Source organism: Mercenaria mercenaria, chromosome 8 (genome assembly GCF_021730395.1).
Source record: "Mercenaria mercenaria strain notata chromosome 8, MADL_Memer_1, whole genome shotgun sequence".
In the NCBI taxonomy this organism is placed as follows: domain Eukaryota; kingdom Metazoa; phylum Mollusca; class Bivalvia; order Venerida; family Veneridae; genus Mercenaria; species Mercenaria mercenaria.
This window is the reverse complement of record NC_069368.1, coordinates 79,344,764-79,368,845: the sequence shown is the minus strand read 5'-3', so window position 1 is coordinate 79,368,845 and position 24,082 is coordinate 79,344,764. Positions and strand designations below refer to the sequence as shown.

Genomic DNA, 24,082 nt, shown 5'->3' with positions numbered 1-24,082 from the left:
ATAAAAGAAAAAAACGACCATTATATTCTTAATTACCTCATGGTGTTAGCTTAATAGCAAAGCTCTCATCCAAGTAATACAGTTTAATCTTGATATTAATTCCCTGAAGCAAACTTAATTTAGAGACATTTATTAAATCAGTAGTGAGTTGTTAGAGGCTTTAATGAATGTAGCGGAATCATAAACACTCTCATACTTAGATTAAAATGTCACGTGACGACAATTGATGAAAATTAAGAAAGCAAAAACATTACTGTCGGCACAAACTGTGATGTAACATAAGTGCAGGATGATGTTTAATTGTAGTAATCTTGCTATAAAAGTCACTTTATGACTATAAGTGTAGTCGCGAAAATATGTGACAAATTTCCCAATAAATAATCCGAATATTACAATCTATTAATTCTACATTTTCCATAATAAAAATGAATCACATTTCAAAAGAAAAATGAAATATGACATTTCATAGTAAAGTTTTCCTAACCTAGCCATACGTAGGCCAAGTTAGCAAAGTAGTGAAAATTGCTCACTTATGCCGTCAAAGTTAGAGGTAATTGATATATATATATATATTATTTTAATAAAACATGTCAGTAAAATACAAGGAAGATAAATTCCACAATAGTTAGAGGAATTTAGTTTTTCATCCACTATTCCGCCTGTGCATCTCTTTTACTTCTTCTCCTATAGTTGCAATGTTAGATAATTTAAGTAGCACACGAGTCAATTTCCCTGCCATAATGCAGGCAATCTAGTTTGGTCGTACCAGTTTTATTCTGTTTCTAGTTATAAAATATATTCAGTTCAGTATTTGAATATATAGCTGAAGGCCCTGTCTCGTTTATTCGAAATCAATCATTGTATTTTTCCTTCTCGGAATTGTCGATAACAGGGAAAAACATTCTCACTTTCATCAACAAACGTTAGTGGATCAAAGAATTTGTTATTTACATTTCTTTTGAGATCATTTTGCTTTCGTGATTGATAAATATTATGATAGAAGTTTCTAAAAGTAAATTTGTTTACCATTGTTTTAGGACGTATGTTTAGCGCATTTGCTGAATATATCATTGAATGTTAATGTTGCATGAACAGATCCCGAGTGTTTGAAAGTCACTTATTAATGAGTCAAAACGGATATACGATTGTCATGTATGCAAGGCAGCACGAAAATATTTGAGCCGCGCCATGAGAAAACCCAACATAATGGGTTTGCGACCAGCATGGATCCAGACCAGCCTGCGCATCCACGCAGTATGGTCAGGATCCATGCTGTTCGCTTTTAAAGCCTTTTGGAAATGGAGAAACCGTTAGCGAACAGCATGGATCATGACCAGACGGATGCGCAGGCTGGTCTGGATCCATGCTGGTCGCAAATCCATTATGTTGATTTTCTCATGGCACGGCTCATTTGTTGTTTTACTCCAGCAGCTGTGTCTTAATTATATTTGTTTTTGGATAATTTTTCATGTTTTCTAACTGTCTTAATTTACCTTTGTTAAGAATAACACGATGTCTGACTGACATGTGCGCTATTGTAGATTTAATGGGACTGCCTCATACAATAGGGTAACATCAGAAACGGCAAGGGAAACAGCTTCTAAATAGCATGAAAAATCTAAATTTAGATAGAAAGTTTTAAACCCGTTTACATGTTAACATACCAAAATATGTTATCATTGTGGAAACAAACTTAGAAAAAAATATTATTACGATGAAAAATGAATTCTTTATATTGATACATTATTAATAAGCGATGCTAATTGTTTAATTTACTTTCTCTATGCAATGCGTACTTACGGGGAAAGTCTATAAAGAATATTATTTTCTAATGCGTTTTGTCGACACGAATATGTAATAAAATATAAGGAAAACCAATTTCATTTTATAAATATTTTATGATATCTAATACAAATTAGTGTTTTATGGATAATAGTGTCTAGTGATTGGGGGTTTATTGAAATGCTACATTGAAAAGGGAAGAGTATCAGCTGATATTTCTGTGGCAATATCGTAAATTCTTGTCTGTATTACTGTTATTGCTTATTCCATAAATCTTCCTGCTTCAAAATATGTCGTTTAATGAAAGAACGCATATGATGTACTAGTTTTTAAACATAATATTTAATAACAAGTCTTCGTAAATAAAATGTATAGAAATAAATCATACAGCAGAATTAATTTCCAAATGCAACTCCTTTTATGGCACCTAACATTTTGACAACTCAGTCTCAGCTGTGTTAACGCCTATATGCATGTATACATACAACTAAAAGCTAAAACTTACTCTAATGAAACTGGCGGTGTGGTGGATAACGCATTCTTTATATCGCTCTGGCCATCCCTTGAAGAACATGTCACTCGTCTTTCATTTCATTGAAAGAGACTCGAAAGTGAGGGAGTAAGCCTTTACTAGTAAACTCATACACTCATTGATATTTTAGTAAGGCCTTTTCTACCAACTAGTTCTTGCAAATGAAGGGAAGCCTTTTCTACCCTACAAAACCCAAACCACACTAAGATACCTTCAGCAGTGCACACATCCTTTAGTAATTGACAGGAAATCAAACTGTAATACATTAAATTATAAATGCTTTATCAACTAACAGGTAAGTGATTTATCAGATAAATCAGTTGACAGGTGAGCATATAAAAAATGAATAAATGCTTTGTAAATGAAAAACGGAAACAAAAAGAACCAAATGCGATAATGCTGTCTTCGTTTCCCTTGTTTATTTAACACTTACCAGTTAACTTGTTCTTTTTCTTTTCTTTTCAAATGCAACACAGCCGTAGTTATATACAAACTAAAGATATTAATGAAACATTGGAACCACGACACCGAAACCCGACAATGACAGAGACATGTAGACACATAGAATCAAAAAAGATACGCACAGATAAAAACGCTATAGACACGCACAAACAGAAACACTATAGACACGCACAGACAGAAACACTATAGACATGCACAAACAGAAACAATATAGACACGCATAGACAGAAACATTGTAGACACGCACAGACAGAAACACTATAGGCACGCACAGACAGAAACACTATAGACACACACAGACAGAAACGTACAGACAGAAACACTATAGACACGCACAGACAGAAACACTATAGACACGCACAGACAGAAACGCACAGACAGAAACGCTATAGACACGCACAGACAGAAACACTATAGACACGCACAAACAGAAACATTATAGACACGAACATATAGAAACGCTATAGACACGGTCGGCCGGTTGGTGTGACCGGTCGGTCGGTAGACGATTTAGTTTCTATCAATAACTACAAAATGCTCACAATGGTCAAACTCATAGATTGATTGCCTGTGGTCAAAAGATGATGCTTTGGAAGTCATTGAGTCAAAATTCAAGGTCACAGTAAATTTGAGACTGAAAACGGTTTCCGCTCAATAACTAACGGATGCGTTTGCCTACAGTCTACAAATCTAATAAGACGACATTAAAGGGTAAAAGAACCGTACTGTATCAGAGATCAATAGGTCAAAGGCCACCATAACCTCTAGACTGAAAACGGTTTACACTCAATAAATAAAAAAATCTTTTGCCTACAGTCAACAAACTTCATACACTGATTGCTCGTCAGTAAATAACTCCTGTTTTTAAGTAATTGGCCCTGTTTTATTGTGGGTCAGTAGGTCGAAGGTCTCGGTGACATAGATTGAAAATGGTTTCAGGTTTTCATAGGATGGTTGCCTGTAGCCACTAGATGACCCCTTCTCTTGTTTTGTTTTTGTCATGTTGTCAAAGGCCAAGATCACATCACACAAAATTACATACCCACTTGCTACCAATATGCCATAACTGGGAAATTAAACGCTTAACAAACAACTCTTATTTATTCTTGTAAAAATTCAAAGTAACTATGCACTTCTTGACAGAGTTTCTTTACTAAAAGGAAGTCGGTCCAAATACGTCTGAACTACCTTGTAATCGCTTATTGTTTTTATCTTGCCATTCCCAGCAGGCAATAATCTGGCTAGGCTGTATGACACATTAATAAAGTTCTAAGATACTGCAATTTCTGTTCACGTTATACTGCAGTGGACATATCTAGTGTCCTTATACGGCCTTGATGTCTGTTTAATATTTATGAATATTCATTGAATTAATCGATTGTGAGTGTTCTTCCCGTTCGGTAGTTATTTGGCACCCGCCAACAATGCGAGGTTAATCACGCCGTGGTGTAATTGATCTTTCTCATGTTTGACATGAGCAACATTTCGTCATAAAAGGGATTAAACTTGAATAAAAAATCATCTTTGATATCTTAGTAATATGATTGGGTTACATCATCACTATATAATATTACATACAGTCCCTTCCTTTGAAGTGCTTGTTAGAAGGTTTACTGTCTGATGAATTTTGCCAAAGGAAAGTATAATGAATAAAGGGAATAGGCAATATTGTTAAATAAATAATTCATAGTATTTAATAGCATTTGCTGTTTTATGGATGCTGTTGTCATGTGAAGCGGATAAGTATTGAAATGTCACAATGAAAAGTAGTGAGTGACAACCACTTCTACGTCTGTGGTAAAGTAATTTAGTCCAGACTGAATTGGGGTTAATAAAGATAGTACCTAATGTTTAAATTATGAATATAAATATAAAAATTGGTGTTGATATTTATAATTCAAGACAACTTGCTTTCATCTTTTAAAAGCATATTGTTTAAACTAAAAAAAAACACCTTTTTATTTAATTTCAAAGTAGTTCACCTTTGCAAACAATCCTGCAAATCAAGGTGTTGATCAAAAAGTAATCCCCAATGATGTTTGGATTATTGCTTGAGATTGAAGTAATTGTCAAAAACATGCATATTGCCTGAGAGTCTAGTTGAATAAAAGGTCCATTACAATGTTCTTATTAAGCTGAAATTGTTATGTACGAAGAATGTTCAATAAATACCTAAAAGTGCTCTCGTTTCTTCGTATACCAACAGAATTCGACAAAACTGTTATATAATGAACATAAAGACATCTTTAGTTGACGTGTCAAAACAATTTTTCTTTCGACAGATAATAAGTAAATAACAGTCCCCATGACAACGTCATATGGCGGAGTTAGGTCTCTTCCTATTTTGCATTCGCATATACACTACTTGCCGCTTACTTTTTTTCTAAGGTACGTTTTACTAAATTAAATGTTAAATACTAATCTAATTATCACTTACCTGATATATTATAAGCGTTATACCAGTATTGTCTGTTTGTTTTAATCAGTACTGTAGACGGTTTCATAAAATAAATATACACACTTGTGTCATGAAAGGATTCTTCAGCGTGATGATTGCTAACTTTCTGAATAATCTGATATAGCCGCCCTAGACAAAAATGACGATGAAATTGCGAACACATCAATCAAGTTGAGTGTTCATTGAGTGCTTGTTCATTTTATTGCAATATAATTCTAAAGTTAGACAGCTCTTTAATTAAAGTAATTGTAAAAATGCAAGTAAATGTGAAAAAGTAACATCTTTAATGTGCAAGAAACTGAAACTTAATCACATCTTATTTAATTGCAGATTGTCCATATGCTTAGGCCTACACTCCACAAACATTATGGACTTACTGTTCGTCAGTAAAATAGCTTTATTATATTGGGCGTTAGTAGATCGCATGTCACAGTGACCACGAACGATACAAAGTTTCAACTCAGTTTGCATAGGATTGTTAATTGTCAGTAGATATCCTCTTTCGTTTTTGAGGTCATTTGGTCAAAGGCGAAGGTCAGAGCACACAAAATTGCATACCCACATGCTACTAATATCACAGGGAATATCAGCTCCTGTTTATTCTATGCACTTGATGACAGAATTTCTTTACTAAATGGAAGTCGGTCCAAATACGTCTGATCTGACTTGTCATCGCTTATTGTTTTAGCTTGCGGTAATCTGGCTAGGCTGTATGACACATTAATAAGGTTCTGAGAAACTGTAAGCTACATGGACTAATTTCAGTTCACGTTATACCGCACTCTACATATCAAGTGTTTTATACAGTTTTGATATCTGTTTATTATGTATGAATATTCATTGAATTAATCGATTATGCAATGGCAGCAAAGTAGTGTTCAGTCTTCATTTGCCACTCACCAGTTATGTGAAGTTAATGACATCGTAATGTAGTTGATCTTTGTTGTGTTTGACTTGAGAAACGAAACGTTTTAAAAAAAGGACGAAATTTTGATTACAAAAGTTGATCTCATCTACGAAATCTAAGTAATATGATTAGTTTAATGAAAGGCAGTTGTAACTGTTGTATAAAATTAATGCATTTCTAAAAACAACTCTTCGACTGAACGATTTATTCATTCTCTACAAAAATTGCTGAAATTCCGCATTTGTACGTTCACAAGCATATATATGTATATATTCATATATTTAATAAAACATATAGAATTACATATTATTAAGTTCGTTTATATAATCCATTTATATAATATAAACAGAAATTATCCCTTACTTTGAAGTGCTTATTGGAAGGGTTTACTGTCTGGTGACTTTTGCCGACGGAAAAGTATAATGAACAAAAGGGAATAGGCAATATAATTAATAAATAATTCATAGTATTTAATAGCAATTGATGTGTTATGAATATTGCTGTCTAGTGAAACGATAAATTGAAATGTGACAATGAAATGTGACGAGTGTCAACAGATTGTCCTACATTAGTGGTGAAGTAAATTTAGCCGAGAATGTATTGCGATACTGAATTATGGTTAATAGAGATAGTGTAACGATTACTGAATGCATAAAGGGAAGTAATTCCATTAATATGCAAATTTGCAAACCTGGCAATTGTCATTGGAGTAAGATGACAGTATATAAGGGCATTAAATCACCTTTGGTGATGAGCTAGCTTTTCACCGACGGGATTTGTGTGGCACTGAAACGTTACAATAGAATATGAAAAAAATCTATAGATACATGTTGATATCATATTATTCAAGACAGCTTGCTTTCATCTGCTTAAGCCTTTTTTAATAAAATCTGTAAGAAGATTCTTTGGAAGCATAGAATGCAACCAAGCAGAATAATAGCAGTGACTCTGTTTGATTGAGTCTGTTCATGAGAGGTAATAGAAAGTACAACACTTCTCACGCCCCCATCCCCTCCCCACCAGCACCAGCTTAAGCGAACTCTATTACACAGATATTGGATGAACTCCATGATCCAAAAGGACCAGAAAATATAACAACACTGAATCCAAGTCGTGGGAAACTTTTTACAGCCGCCACACGGCACTCAGATTGATGTTGTGATAGCTCATAAAATCTGTCAGAGCGCAGAATGCAACCAAGCAGAATAATAACTTCTTATTCAATGTCTAAGTAGTTCACCCTTCTAAATGATCCTGCTAATCAAGGCATTGATTAATCTCCAATTATGTTTGGGGTATTTCAGGAGATTAAAGATATTGTCAAAAACATGCATATTGTATGACAGTGTAATTGAATAAATTTAGATTCACTACTTAGACGCTGAAATTTTTTTAAACGAAGGGTGTTCAATAAATACCCGAAAATGTGCTCTTAAAAATAAATAAAACTGTTATATAGTGTAGATAAGGATATCTTGAGCTGATATGTGATAATCATTTTGGACAGATAATATTAAAATACCTGAAATATAAGCGTTACGCCTGGTTTTGGTACGGGTGACATAAATATTGTCGGCAATTTATTATATTCTGTGTGTTTAGTGTTAATCTTTATGGGTTAATTTTGACAACAGATAACTTTTGATGTTATATTATTTTAAATGCTATAACATAAAATAACCAGCAATGAAAGGACTATTATTATTGATACTTGACGAACTGTGTAGCAATAAACACTTGAACCAATACAGTTTATTTTGGCCATATGATTGAAAATATGTAAATCTACAATAATGATCAAATTTCTTGAACATTTTATGTACGCAAAAATGTCACCATCAAGTGCAATTTTCTCATAGAAGCCCATTGTGAAAACTGACAAGAGTTCTTTTAATTTCAAAAATCAAGCACACGAACGTTTTACTGGCTGATCTTCCTTCGGATACAATATTGCTTTGAACATATATGGTTTAATAAAACTCTGTAGTGTAGAACAATATTTGTTTTCAACGTGCAGATCCAGTCAGTAACAGTAGTTTCAAACGCCCAAAAAATTAACAACAATTCTCTCCTAACAAATGAATTGTTTACTTCCATCGATATTTCAAGTGAACTTGCAAGTACTGTTCTTCCTGTTTGACCATAGTTTATAGTTGGACATTTTTAAATGTAATTATAGGCTGGCTGAGTAATAATAGACATGAGTGCTCAATTCTAAGGGAATGTTAGGTGTAAAACTAGTTTATTTCAACTTCGTGAACTTATTGAGAAGAGTAAGGTTTATATTAAGTTCTTTTATTTCAGGAATCTCCATTCCAGAAATAAGACATGCGTCAATAAAATAATCAATTGATACTTACATGATTACTCATTTAGGCATGTTGTTTATTGTAATATTTTCTTTGAGGACATGATCAAGGTTTTCTTTGTTTTACTTATACTTTTGTTCACGTTGCTTTGATTTATTGATGTCAAAATTCTAAGCAGATTTTTCTTTTCTGAAATACTCAGTGATGTTACATTGTCACTTGTCAGTGTTTCAAATGTAGTAAGTCGATTGTTTGCAGACATTTTTAATCAGCTGCTACATCTATTTGCAAAATGTCAGTACATTTTCAAGTTGTTATCTGTTACACATCAATAAATCAATTTTAGTGTGTTCTACTGTTGAAATATTTATAGCGTTTGTTGTAAGATATTTCTCTCAAAATATCTAGAGTGTGCAGTAATAATATAAAGTCCACTGAAATCGACCTGCTTTATATTTTTATGATGTGATCTTTCGTTTACGAAGCCCAACGGTGATTAAAATAGAGAAACATTCCCGTGTTTAATTATAATTTAGCATGTAACAACTATTTTCGTATAGGTCATCTCTAAGGTCTTGTAATTATATAAGATTTCAGTAAACAAATTGTGAATATAAAGACCTTAGGTGAAAGTGTAATATTTATTGAAATATTTTAACTGTTATCTGTCTGGGATATTCTGCAGCCGCATCTAAATGAAGAACCGAATGTCACTTATGTTTAAATAACGTATTGCTCAGACACATTTAAAGACTATAATAATTGTTTACATCTGATCGAAAGTGTAACTACCTCTCCTGGCAAAAATGTCCTCAAAATATGCGTATTCAATTACAACTCGTATTAGAAGGAGGGACATTTCTAAACAATGCTTTTAATTTTCTTAAATACTGTTGTAGTCCGAATCCCTGATGAAGCTGTAATAATTTGAGAGCAATAATATATCCACATTATTGCTTTATTTGTAAGTGATGGTTTTAGTTAGGTTGGTATCACAATCTGATTTTCTTCAACGAAGGATCTCGATATGCATGAATATTCTAGTTACAAAATATATGTGGTACAACTGCCTCTCAAGAGCATATTTCTATAGAAATGAAGACACGGCTATCTTGAAATACACCGCATGTTTTGTATTCAGTCCTTGTACAGTCGGGTGTTACGCCTTCAGCCTTAATTGGATCTCCCGGAACAGATATGTAACTTTAACATATATGTAGAACTTAGTTATTAGTCCCCTACTGGTTGAAAACCAGTTTCGGGGACTATAGGAATGCACTTTTCCGTCATTCCGTCATTCCGTCTTTCCGTCATTCCGTCATTCTGTCATTCCGTCATTCCGTCCGTCCGCAATTTCGTGTCCGGTCCATAACTCTGTCATCCATGAAGGGATTTTAATATTACTTGGCACAAATGTTCCCCATGATGAGACGACGTGTCATGCGCTAAACCCGGACCCCTAGCTCAAAGGTCAAGGTCACAATTGGAGGTCAAAGGTCAACAGGGCTTTTTTCCTGTCCGGTCCACAACTCTCCCATCCTTGAAGGGATTTTAGTATTACTTGGCACAAATGTTCCCCATGATGAGATGATGTGTCATGCGCAAATCCCGGACCCCTAGCTCAAAGGTCAAGGTCACAATTGGAGGTCAAAGGTCAACAGGGCTTTTTTCCTGTCCGGTCCATAACTCTCCCATCCATGAAGAGATTTTAATATTACTTGGCACAAATGTTCCCCATGAGGAGACGACGTGTCATGCGCAAAACCTGGACCCCTAGCTTAAAGGTCAAGGTCACAGTTGGAGGTCAAAGGTCAACAAGGCTTTTTTCCTGTCCGGTCCATAACTCACCCATCTATGAAGGGATTTTAATATTACTTGGCACAAATGTACCTCATAATAAGACGATGTGTCATGCACAACTTTCAGACCCCTAGCTCAAAGGTCAAGGTCACACTTAGCAGTCAAATGTTAACATAGCATGAACAGGGTCTGTTTCGTGTCCGGTCCATAACTCTGACATTCATTAAGGGATTTTAATTTCACTTAGCACAAGTGTTCCCCATGATGAGACGACGTGTCAAATCTCGGACCCCTAGCTCAAAGGTCTAGGTCACAATTGGGGGTCAGAGGTCAACAGAGTTTTTTTCCTGTCCTGTCCATAACTCTGCCATCCATGAAGGGATTTTAATATTACTTGGCACAGCTGTTTCCCATGATGAGACGACACCCAGTACCCTAGCTTAAAGGTCAAGGTCACACTTTGAGATCAAAGGTCAAGAGGATTTTTTTCCTGTCCGGTCTATAACTTTGTCATGCAAAGCAGGATTTAGATATCAGTTGGCACAAATATTCCCCTGGATGAGACAACATGTCATGCGCAAGAACCAGGTCCCTAGGTCTAAGGTCAAGGTCATATTTAGAGGTCAAAGGTCAAATTCAAGAATGACTTTGTATGGAACATTTCTTCTTCATGCATGGAGGGATTTTGATGTAACTTGGACCAAATGTTCACCACCATGAGGCACCCTTGTTTTTAGAATTACGTCCCTTTGTTTTACTATAAATAGATTTTAATGTAACTTTTTTATTACTGGCGGTAGAGAAAAATCGAGACCACTTTTCTGTGGTACAGCATGCATGTTACATCCAATTTTTAGGTGTACTTTGACCTATCCCTACCTGGTAAAGAGTTTCTTGTGGACTTATATTATTTTTTTTTTTTTTTTTTTTTTTTTTTTTTAAAGATTAATTTCCCTCTGTTGTTACTATAAATAACTTACATGATAACATTTTTATAATCAGCCAAAAAAATTCAATATGAAAACAACTGTGGGTTTTTATATATGCACATTTTAATCCAAGTGTGTTGTTATAACATATTGTATATGTAGTACAATATTGTTTATACATCATTGACAGATATCAGTTCATTATATTATACTGCAGTAGAGAAAATTAGGTGCCTTCCAGTAGGGGACTTTGTATTGCATGGCAATACTTCATTCACTTGTTTTGAACTCGAATGTTTGTCTTCTAGTCATCTTCATCAGGTCATTAATACTTTCTCTAATGTTGCTCTGATTCCCACGAAGTCATTGATTACATGCGTTTTTTCGTATGGTTCATTTAGTTTTCTTTCTATAATTATGTACGCCAGGAAGTTTTGTGATTTACATAATTGTGCCTTAGGCTACCACTGTGTGTATAATGCACTCGTTATAGGGGATTACATTTATTGGCAGTGCCCTGTAGCTTGTAGACTCCCCAAGGGTGGTTCTGTAAATGGTTGTTAAGTTTTATATTGTCTGTCTGTGTTTGTATCTGTATTCATCAATTACAGATACACATCTAGTGGTACAAACATATATGGTGTTAATAATCAACATTATTGTGCAAGGCAGTAAACCGTTGAAACGTTTTTGAAATATTACAGAAAAGTTACATTCTTCTTTCATTTTTACCAATATCTAGCTTTTAGTTTCACCCACTTTATCATTTTCCAGTGTCATATATACATTTTAAATTTTGTGGAAATGAACATGATGAAAGATTTTACCCAATGGGTTGGCGAGTAGCTTTTTTTTTTAAAGACGTATCCTAAAATTTAAGAAAACAAATCGAAGGAAATGCAGGAATTTACGAAATAACATACAGAAAAAATCATCGGACATTTGCTTTATTGAAAATATGTCTGTTTTACAAGTAACAGACATTTCATGTATCAGTAAACTAGTGCATTTCGGTTACCAACAGGTCGTTAACGTTTTTTAGTCATATATACATTCCATCCCAAACATGGTGAAAATAAACATGTTGAAAAAAAAAACACCAAAACTGTGGGCGAGTAGCTTTAAATATATCGATACGGTTCTTTACACTAGACATCATTCTGTAAACTGTTCAGTCCGTATACACTTAATCTTTACAAGACCTATATAATAAAGCCATCTAGATTGGAAAAAAATATATCATAAATATTTTAGCGAATCATTACAGGGCGATCAAGAATCAGACCAGCGTTCTTCGGACTTCCCTGTGGCGGGAAACTTCCAAAATCAATAACATTCAGGAAACCGAAAATAACTTAATTGATTCAATTACGAGTGGTAATTGAATTCGCAGGTTTTGAGACAACAGAGGTCGTTACACTAAATCTGTTTGTTTGTTTCATGTCTACTTTGTGCTTAGATAAAATACACACCCTGTCTATTCATAGCAAATTGGTTAAAGTATGTGTGTGTGTGTGTGTGTGTGTGTGTGCGTGTTCGGGTTTAACGTCTTTTTCAACAATTTTTCAGTCATATAAACGACGGTGTCTACTTGTAGCAGTGAGCACAATGCCCAGCTTTATAGTGCTGCCTCTACGCCGTAGACACGTGACATGATACCCGACCCAGTCACATTATACTGTCACCGGGCTGACCAGTCTTAGTACTACCCTCTTAATGCTGAGCGCCAAGCGAGGAAGCTACTAGTACCATTTTTTACGTCTTTGGTATGACGCGGCCGGGGATCGAACCCACGACCTCCCGCACTCGAAGCGGACGCTTTACCACTAGGCTACCGAGGCGGTCTGGTTAAAGTAAGCGGAATTATTGTATGAATTATAAACAGACATACGTGCCTTCGTATATGTATTTATTAGATTGAGAAATAGGCATGAAGCAAGAAACTTATGAAATATTATTGTTATCCGAAGATATGGTTCATGAATTTATAGCGAATAGTAAGGTATCAAGGTATATTTAAGATATGTAAGAATTTATATTATATATAAATATATGTAATACATTACTTGTATGTATACTTTCACAGGAGATTTTCTAGGTAACATAAGGAATAAGACTTTGCGAAGGATATGACCTTACTGAATAACTCAATCATAGCATCTGCGCACAAGAACAAAAAGTGTTTTCTTCAAGGAATAACTTTTTGTTCGTCTGGAAATGAATTTTATTGTAGTGTCTTAGATAAGTAGACAATTTTGTTTGTCATGTCTCAGTCTTAAGTCGAGAATATACCAGTTTACAAACGAGAACTTTCGTAGGTTTAAGGTGCGGCAATTATAGACGAGCCTATAGGTAATGAATTGTTCTTGCGTTGAATGACTCGTACAATAATAGTAATTCTTGCATACCAGACGGGGATTTCCGGTATCTTTACCGGTGCTGGAAAAATCCGTCTTACACCCCGGGGTGTAAGATGACTCTCGTGCTGTAAATGACGTATTACGAACTACATATGTAGAATAATTATGTACTAATATATATTTTATTTAAAAAACGGAATAAAAATTCAATACCTTGACAATTCCTATTGGTTCCTGATAGTATATTTCTCGATTCAAATCACGTTATTTTATCAAAAATTCATAACGTTACGCTGCAACTGATAAAACAAAACCGGAACTAAACATTGTTATTTGTTTTGAAACGTCATGACGTCTTTCCTGTTTACGGACGTTGGTTTCCCGCGCTTTGTTTAAATACACTGCCATATGAAATAGTTCTAAAAAGAAAGCCGTTCGATTGATTTTATTTTTATTATTATTTCTTGAAATCGGTATGCAAGAAAAAGATTCTGTCACTGGTTATAGGTGCAGATGGGAATTTCCGGCTCTCGGGTAACTGTTTAGGCGGTAACTCGGCAAGAAGCCTCGTTATCGCCTAAACAGTAACCCTCGAGTCCGGATATTCCCATCTGCACCTACGGCCAGTGAAAGAATCTTACAAGCTTCAAACAAGAAAAGCAATGACCAAAACGCTGCCAAAAAGAAACAACATTAAGACTCTTCAGGCACTCAATAATTCATTTCGTAAGGATCAAATTGGATTTGATGTTTTGTTTCTTTTTTGTTCTTTTATATAGTTTGATAATTGAAATGAAAATTTGCTTTATGTGGAGGGGGCAAACAAAATTGCTTTATGTAGAGGGGGCAGTTAGTAATACCCTTAACATTCATTCGGACTGTTCGTTCTCCCTGTTTTTTCGGAATTATTTCATTTTTAAAGGAAGCCATCCATCAGGTTTGCGGAAGGTCTAAGGTTCTACGGCGGTCTCGTAAAAAATGATTAAGTCAACGAACACCTTGCTTATTCTAGGACTCGGGCATGATCGAAAATACATCAACAGTGTTCATGTTTTATAGTTCCAAGACTATAGTACAACATTAAAATTTTGAACTTTTCGAAAGTATGACCCCTTCCTGAGGTTCTTTTTTCAGTTTTTAAGACATAGATAAAAAAGAACAATTCTTTAGTAGAATAAATAAATACACGTTTTATTTTGATCATAGAAAGATAGATAACTACATTACTTTCGTTAAGGCTACAAAACCTATGATGACATACCCTTTTCATAATACAAAATATGCTGCTAAGCAGTGCGAAATTTTTACAAGAGAATTTAAATAGTGTTTCAAAGAACGTCAGAACGTCGCTTTTCGTACAAAACACAATGGTTCGGTGATATGCCGCTTACCCTTAAAAATAGGTCGTGCTGGCATCTTTACGAGAACTGATACAAGAATAGAATTTTATTCTATAGATAAATCAAAATCGAAGGTTATCCGTACTAAAGTTATGTTCCTGCGATCTCTTTTTAGATACATTTTATGATACCATTTTGGCATCACTTTTACATTTCTTCTTCAGACTGTTGCTTAAATCGCCATGGAATATGGAATATAATGCATTTATCTCTGAAATCTTTCAATGTAAGAACTATGTATTATCGCTGCTAGGTTCCCCTCATATTCAAGTTATACAGTTCGTCTGTTTTCATTATTTTATTCGTGATCTAACAGATTTAGCTTTGTATGCGTAATACTCATCGAAACCAGATAACCACAAATGAATTAACATACCTCATTACTAAAATAGATTCGTTCATTGTAAAAAGTGAAGGGTTACTCATCAATTAATTATGCAAGCAATCAATCAAACAAATCCACACCTAGCATCATTAGAAGCGTTATTGATTCATTATCACCTATAGCAGCAAGACCCCTAGACGGTAGACAGATTGTATACCAATGATATCATAGAATATACGAGATATTTTGCATGCATAGCTAACATCCGAAGAAAATAAAATTAGCATGTTAAGTGTGTTCCAGTCTGTTCATAAGACGTAAGAAGAAAGCATTAATGAACTCTCACATCCCTAATCTGGCTTAAGAGATACCCTGCTATAAAAATCATTGAGTGGACTTCGCGATCCCAAAGGACTAGAAAAAAAAATTATCGCTTTTGTGAAGTTTGATGTACATCTGCCTGGCTAAGTCGGAGGAGTTGCTTGGACAAGTTTTGTTCATACAGACAGACAGATAGACTGAAAGCACAAAACCAGGAATTAATGCAAATACAAAATGTACCAATTTCACAACAAAATTAATATATTATCTTGGCGTAAGATTTGCTTTCAACTTCGCCTATATTTTTTAGTTTCTCAAAATGAGTGAAGTGTATTTGAACGTCCGAGTATATTATCACTCAGCATTTGTGTGTCTAGATTACTAGTTAATGCATGCAATAAATTGCTTTAAAGTGAATTAACTTGATTATTGTAGATATTGTCTGAATTTTTAAATAACAATCGTAATTAAAATAGTTACTTGAAATGGTGAAGGGTTTTAATGCAAATGTCATATTTTAAAAGCAGCCCGGAAATTCAGAATACAAGTAAACTGGCACTATTCAGAATCTATATGAACCTTTAATGAATGTTTGATACTTGCAGAAATATAAAAAAGGATGTATTAAATATTAATCAAAAGTAGATTTAATCTTATGTTAATATTCTTTGCCAACGTTAAATTCCAACTAACTTTGAAATTATTCACTATGCTACCAAAAGGAACATGAATTATTGCTCTTAAGAATTTCTACAGTACAGAATCCGCATTATAGACTGGCCGTGGAATGTCATACATCAGCATAAGCGTGCAAAGTATAAGTATAAATGAGTATTGAAGTATGGTGGCTTCTATTAATGCAATTTGAAATATTGTAGTGTTACGTTACCAAATATACCGAAAATTAGCATTGTATTAACATACATTTATAACATACTGCTTGAGATGATATTATGATTTTATAATTGTAACAATATTTTTGATATGTATTAACGACAATAAAGTTATTTTAACGAATACACACAATTTAAAGACATCTTTAGTGTCTGTATAATACGTTTTCCCTATTTTAAAAACAACAACACATTTACATTTGTATATATTTCATATGCAATACATAAACAAATAAAACATACAGACTAAAATTAATATATCACAAATTGTTTTGGTTTAAACGGTATATAAAATTCATGGAAGTGTGACTCAATATAGGTTGACACAGGTAGTAAAACGTCGATTGTATACCATGAAAAAATAACGATGACTAGATAGTATTCGTATTTGTACTGAAATCTTTAACTTCAACTAGTCAGTCACTTGTTTAACGACTTTTTTGTTCGTAGCAAGACAATGTCATATTCTGGCCTCCTAAAGCCATACCACCGTACACGACAATAGAGCACTGTTACGTCGACATTGTATTTTGGAACGTGGCATGAACACATTATCAATGTGGGGATTTCTTTCCTTGTGTTCTGCATTTGCATGCACCATGACCGGGGACGGACAACGACTTAAGCTCTTCAATTTTCGTCCACCCCTAGTCGACTGGGCCATGTTCTGGCAGATTCGGATCCACAACGTGTTTTCTTACACATGCATGTAAATGCATTCGATTACGGTTCTGTTATTGATGGGGGTGAGTATATCTTTGGGATAGATGCGGGCAATTGTCCAACGTTTTTGGCCAAGGCTGCAACACTAGCTTCTGACATGTGTTCTTTCCATAGATGCCATAACAATAGGCAACACAATAGCAAGATCTTCCTGATTTTCTGAATTGTCTCCAACTGCTTTGATGGGAAATTTATCATACTTAAAACCTCTAAAGGCTGTGTCCTTTACTGTCGAATGGCAACATACCACATTGTCACATCCAGATGACGCATGAGGTGCCGGTAGATCGTGTCTTATGTCCTTGTTTACATCAACCGTCGCATTAATGTCAATAACTGCTCTGTCTTGAATGGGCGAATTCCACTATTATCCGAACAGACATCTTATGGTGGATGTTTCCGTCTTTATTTGTTTTACTTTGTGACTTAGATTTGGCAATTCTACAAATATAGACGTCGGAACGGGTGACAATTGATACGACAGAGCTTCTTTTATGTCAACTTCTCTTACAACGCAAACCGCTTCCATGAAGTTTTCGAGAATAGGTGCTGCAACTTTATTTGACACAGAATTAATCTACACTGGTGTAATTGGTTTGCAAGCTAGTTCCAGAGACACGGATTTAAGTGGTATTGTCCCCATTTATTGTCATTTGCCCCCACGTCTATGTTCACTGAATTGGAGAATCTTAGAATTGCTAAGTATAAAACACAGTTGACAAAATATTACAGGCGATCATCTGCCAGACAGTCCTTCAAACAGATAGAGAATGCTGTTATTGATGGTTCGTGCTGTTACATACTTCATCGGCTAACGAATGGAACTTCATAGATTACATCTCGAAATTCAGTAAAGGTATCGAATGAAAACTGGTCCGTTACAATGTATAACTTGTATTCGACAGACATGAATCGACCCTTGCTGATTGCTGTCATATGTGATCTGTCAATAAACACATAATTCCCGAACAAGACCAAAGGTATACAACAAAAACTGGTCATCACAGGCGAAGATAAGTATCCGTTAAAGTTACGGACAGATTTAGACATGGAGAGATGAGTACAACAAAAGAAGAGGCGGATAACATCCTAGCTTCACAAGTTCTTGTTGCAAATGAGACTAACCGGGGCGGATCCATCATAGCCGACGATACGGATGAATTTTTCCTTGCATCAAACCATGTCATGGTTCACAACGTGTCTGTTCAGATCACAATGGAATCGCCAATGCAAGGCAAAGCCGTTATTGACATAAATGCGGCGGTGAATGCCAGTAAGGACATATTACACGATCTATTAGCAACTCATGCTCTTATTTGGATGTGAACCTGTGGCATGTTACCATTTGATAGTAAAAGGTGCAGCCATTATAATTCAATAGTATGGTAAATGTTCCTTTAGAGTAATAGATATAACAGTGTTCGATTGTCGTGCATTTGTGCTTCTTGAAGCGAAGATATCTGTTGTAACGAACAAAACAAGTTTTCAAACAAGCGACTGACTAGTTGAAGCTAAACATTTCAACAGAAATACAAACTATATCTAGTCTCCGTTAATTATATGACCCCGCCACCCACCCTTCGAAGAAGGAGGGGTATATTGTTTTGCTGATGTCGGTCGGTCGTATGTAGACCAATCGGTTTCCGGATGATAACTGAAGAACGCCTTGGCCTAGGATCATGAAAATTGATACGAAAGTTGGTCATAACCAGCCGATGACTTGCTCTTGAGATCAGTTGGTCAAAGGTCAAGGTCACAGTGACCCGGAACAGTTAAACGGTTTCCGGATGTTAACTCAAGAACGCTTGGGCCTAGGATTATGAAAGTTGACAGGGAGATTGGTCATGACCCATAGATGACCGCTATTGATTTTGAGATCATTAGGACAAAGATCAAGGTTACAGTGAGTTGGAACAGTTAAACAGTTTCCGGACGACAACTTGAGAACGCTTGAGCCTAGGATCACACAACTTAATACAGCGGTTGTTCATGACCAGCAGATAACCCTTATAAATTTTGAGTTTAGTAGGTCAAAGGTCAAGGTCACAGTGACCCAGAACAGTTAAACAGTTTCTGAACAATAACTTGAAAACGTTTGGGCATATGATCACGAAACTTTATAGGGAGGTTGATCATGACCAGCAGATGACTTCTATTGATTTTAGTTTATACTAATTTGTTTTAGCTCGATTGTGATGAAAGCTTCAGGCTTATTGTAACCACTCTTGAGTCCTTTACTGGAAAAACCAGACTGGTGTCACATGAGAAGTCATGGTCGTGACCCCAGTGGGGCTCGAACCCACTTCCTCTGGATTAAGCGGTCTACACCTTATCCACTAGACCACCGCTCCCATTATTGATTTTGAGGTCAGTATGTCAAAGGAAAGGGTCACTTTGACCCAGAAACGTTTAGTATGTTAAAGATCAAGGTTACAGTGACCTGGAACTGTTTAAAATCAATACATGCAACTCCATTTCACCAAATTTACATACGTAAATAACCGCCTCTGTAGCCTAGTGGTAGAGCGTCATACCAAAGACGTAAAAAATGGTACAAGTAGCTTCCTCGCTTGGTGCTCAGCATTAAGAGGATAGTGCTAGGACTGGTCAGCCCGGTGTCAGTATAATGTGACTGGGTGGGGTATCATGCCACGTTTCTACAGCGTGATATTTCAGTGAGGTAGCACTATAAAGTCGGACATTGTGCTCACTGCTACAAGTAGACACCATCGTTTATATGACTGAAAAAATTGTTGAAAAAGACGTTAAACCCAAACACAAACACACGTAAATATTTCTCCACAACTGAAATACAACGTTTCAGTATTTATTGAAATACATGATAGAAATTCTCCCCGCTTATGCGCTTTAACCAAAAATGTTTTGGCATGTCGTCAGTTTGTGTTCTGTCTTGATGTTTAACGTATCAGTAAATTACAAAACTAATATATCAGAAGAACAATAATCATTTTGTTGCATTATTACTTGAAATGACAGCTAATTGTAAGACTTTACGTTTCTTCTTAAATAAAATGTGTTTCAGCGTCCTTGAAATCTTTTTGTTTTCACTTTCAGGTGTCAAATTAACTTCACACATATGGTGAAATTACTCCATAGGCGTAGAATCCTCTTCGTCGCGTTTAAATATAGTGTGGTTTTGATGCATTTTATTTCTTAAATTATTTAACTTCTCTGGTATGATTCGGTATTTTCTGTCTGTTTATTTGAACCTCTTTGGCAATACCTAATCTTAAAGTTTGTGATTTTGATCCAAAGCGCACGTTCGCTGTAGTTCATGTTTGTTGTTTGAAACACCAGATTATGTAAAAAGACTGGCAGAATAGTTTTAAGTTGAAATATAAACACGTTTCAAAACTGCATAATTGTATACAGCTCATGTCCTTCTAATAAGCGAAGAAATATATTTTTTCGAAGAAATAAGAAACAACGTATAATATTGCAGGATATAAAAAGCAGAACCTAGACGAGAGAAAAACAATTATAAAGAGGTCAAAAAACAAATGCACTAGTACCCTGTAATAGGTCGGTATTCATTATTAAAGCGACTCTTGTTTAATGCACACATGACCACGTTATATAATCACCCGACAAATCTGGTTGAAACCTGACAGAGGCTTAACATATGTGTTTCATGTAATCAGAATATATGCACATTATCTCCATAAATGTACCGTATCCTCCAGATCCAGGTAATTATCAGAGAGGGAATATACATTCTCTCTGGTTTTTCAATCACAAAAAAAAGAACTTAAATGTCACAACTGAATTATAACCAACTTTATGGAGTTAGTGAATTTACTTTCGTCTGTACTGCTGGGCGCTTTGCTGTAATTGATCTCGTGTATTGGGGGATGATTACGCGCGTATAATTTCTGTCTATCTGTAATAAAGTATTCTCCGAACTTATCCTCGGTCTGTGTTTCCTGGAAACGTACCGTAACCTTTAGATTTTTGTAGTTTTTTAAGGACAGTCACATGCCACCAAACGACTGAAACTTAGTGATGAATTTATAGTCTTGATTGTCAGTCATACATTTGAGAGCTCTCCGTGGTATTTAGGGCGATTGTGTTGAACGAAAGTAGCATACCTTAAAACGGAATAACTAAAATGGAATGGAGTCCTGCTTACTGCTGTTTCCAAAGATATCTATTTTGTTTTATTGCACACTTTCCAGTTCTAGAACGTGGAAATTGCTATTAATAATATCAGTGAAGTCGATGAATATATGACCAGAGTCGATGTATCGCAAAACTATTGTCAAAACTAGGAACTGCAGCTAGTATTAGTAAAATATATATCTGTCTAACATATATGTGGTATAAACAGATAAAAGTTCACCATGTAAACATGTTCCTTACTTTTTTCCTCGAAATATCGAAATATTACCCTTGTTAAACACGATTCAAAACATTGCAAGAAATACCCAAATATAGTATAACCTCTCAATCTAAGCACTAGCACTGTGAACTACGTAGCATGTATCCTAGCAAATCAGTAAGGTAAAAGTTTGACATACACGCTGATCCTAGCTGTAAAAGTAGCAGTGCGGTTTGCATCGAGTTATTCAAGCAAATAAAAATATGACTATCTTAACAGCATAACAACAATATAATACGACCACAAATCCATTTTACATTTTACAAGCCTAAGCAGGAAAGTTTCGTGCATAAAGCAATTACTGCGATGTTCAGACAATATATAACGCTTTTTTATTGGTATCAGTAGTATCCCCAATTTTTAAATTTCTCTCACCAGTTATACCGGGATATTTCATAGGATATTTTCATTCAATTAATTACATACTCATTTGATACTCTTTTATCTATGTTCAAACTCGGATATGAAGTTTATATTCATCTTAGCCACAAAACATCAGATTTACTCATCTGTGAATGAATGGAAGATCATATGCAAAATGAACTAGATACTAAAAACATTTAAATATTTTCTTGGACATGTCACTTTTTTGTTAGAATTGTATCGATAAATGTGGTATCATAATATTATACAATAATCAGTTCTATAACTAACCTCAGCAGAGTTCTAACACAAACTTGTAAAATTCTTTATTGTTGATAAAAAACTTGTCAGACAAAAAGGAGGCATCAAGACAATTTATGAAGCTGCTGCAATATTTATTTCTTTTCCTGTCAGTTTGAGGTTCTACTTAAACAGTCAAAGTCAGTCATGATTGAAGTACTGTAGAGTGCAAAAGTAATATGATGGCATCTAAAAATTAATTGGGAGAAAAATGTACGATGAAATAAAATAATAAATCTTACAAAAAGAAATTCAAATGTTTTATGCATCTAGTCCGATATATTGGTGGAACTAAGATAGTTCTTGATAAAATGTGATAAGATATACTTGTTTTGATTTATGGAAGGCCATATTTAACCATGGAAGTCTATGGAAAAACAACTGGAGTTATCTAAACATATATGACATACAGGTTTGTGTCGCATATATCTTGTAAATAATTGACTTACAGTCATAAACATGGTTGTTATATAGCATGTGAATATGTTGGCCTGGTTTTTTGTTTGGGATTACACTCAGCCAGCCAGATCAGAGTTATGGTACTTGACTTAGTGCGAAGTATACATAAAGTGCTTAAAAGTTTGTGTTGCATATATCTTATTAATAATAAGATATTTCACCTAGAGTCATGAGACCTTGTACAGTGACAGGCATCTAATTCGATGAAACTTGGTAAACATTATCAGCGTGAAGTTGACATGCGCCTGCTACTGGAACCCGTCAAATTATTATTTTTATTATTGTCCTTTTTTACTTTACTTGGTAATTGTGAACATATTGCTGAACATTTCTATTGTCAGATATTTTTTTTTCAAGACGTTTTTACTATTTGCAAGCGGCATGCATCATATCACGTTGACATAATTGTAGTTTGTTATATTTACAGTTGTAACTGTGCCACTAGCACGACGGCGGAAACTCCAGCCAACGTTCCTGCCGACACCAACAAATATTACAGTTCACCGAGGAGAACTAGCTGTTCTTAAATGTCATATCAAAGATGTGGGACCAAAAATGGTAGGTGCATTGTAAGTTCTAGAGGTATATATATATCGAATATCATGAACTGCATGAGATCGTCATCAAACTTTATCTGTAGCATCATTTTAAGGTTCTGTTACAAATTTGTTCAAATAACGGCGCTTGGGCTTTTTTGGGCCACTACAGCTAAAAATATAAATGCATTTTTTCTGTTCTTTTCATAAAGATCTTGATGGATCTTCGTCAAACATGATCTGTATCATCAATATAGCCTCTCCCAGTTTTGTTCAAACAGGGCGATTAGGCCCTTTAAGGGGTCACTAGAGATATAGATCGAAATACCTTTTAACATTTAGCCTGCTGGCGGTAAGTGATACTATCTTTGCGACCAGTGCAGACAAGAACACCCCTTCGAATAATAAATGGTATTGCCCAAATTGTATGATGGACCAGTCCAGTTTAGAAATTTAGCAGGCTAAGGGTTAATGACTTCTTCTCATGAACTACTTAATGGATCTTCATTAAACTTGGTCAGTAGTACCACTAAAATGTATTCTCCCGAATTCCTCCCAAATGAAGGCTAGTGGCCCCTTTTATGGGCCTATAGAGCTTATAGTAGAAATGCATTTAAACGACTTCTTCCGATGAAGCACAGTCTTGATGTATCTTCGTTCAAATTGGTCTTTAGCGTTATTGTAAGTACTCAAATAGGGACTATTTTACCGGTTGATGGGCATCTAGAGTTAAATGTAGAAAAAATTTACGAACTTGATAAATTTTCATCAAATTGTTCTGGTCCGTAGATTTCTTTTATCTGTTATATTTAGTCAAATGTGGG

At 35.0% G+C, this 24,082-nt stretch overlaps 1 protein-coding gene across 1 annotated transcript in view; it reads left to right on the top strand.

Moving 5' to 3' along the window:
* The window catches only part of LOC123566000 (zwei Ig domain protein zig-8-like), a 109,322-nt gene that overhangs the window by 65,384 nt on the left and 19,856 nt on the right, over positions 1–24,082 (top strand). Inside the window, exon 3 of the mRNA XM_045359799.2 lies at positions 23,150–23,280. Coding sequence (XP_045215734.2) covers positions 23,150–23,280 — 131 coding nt within the window. The remainder of the gene's footprint in view (positions 1–23,149; positions 23,281–24,082) is intronic.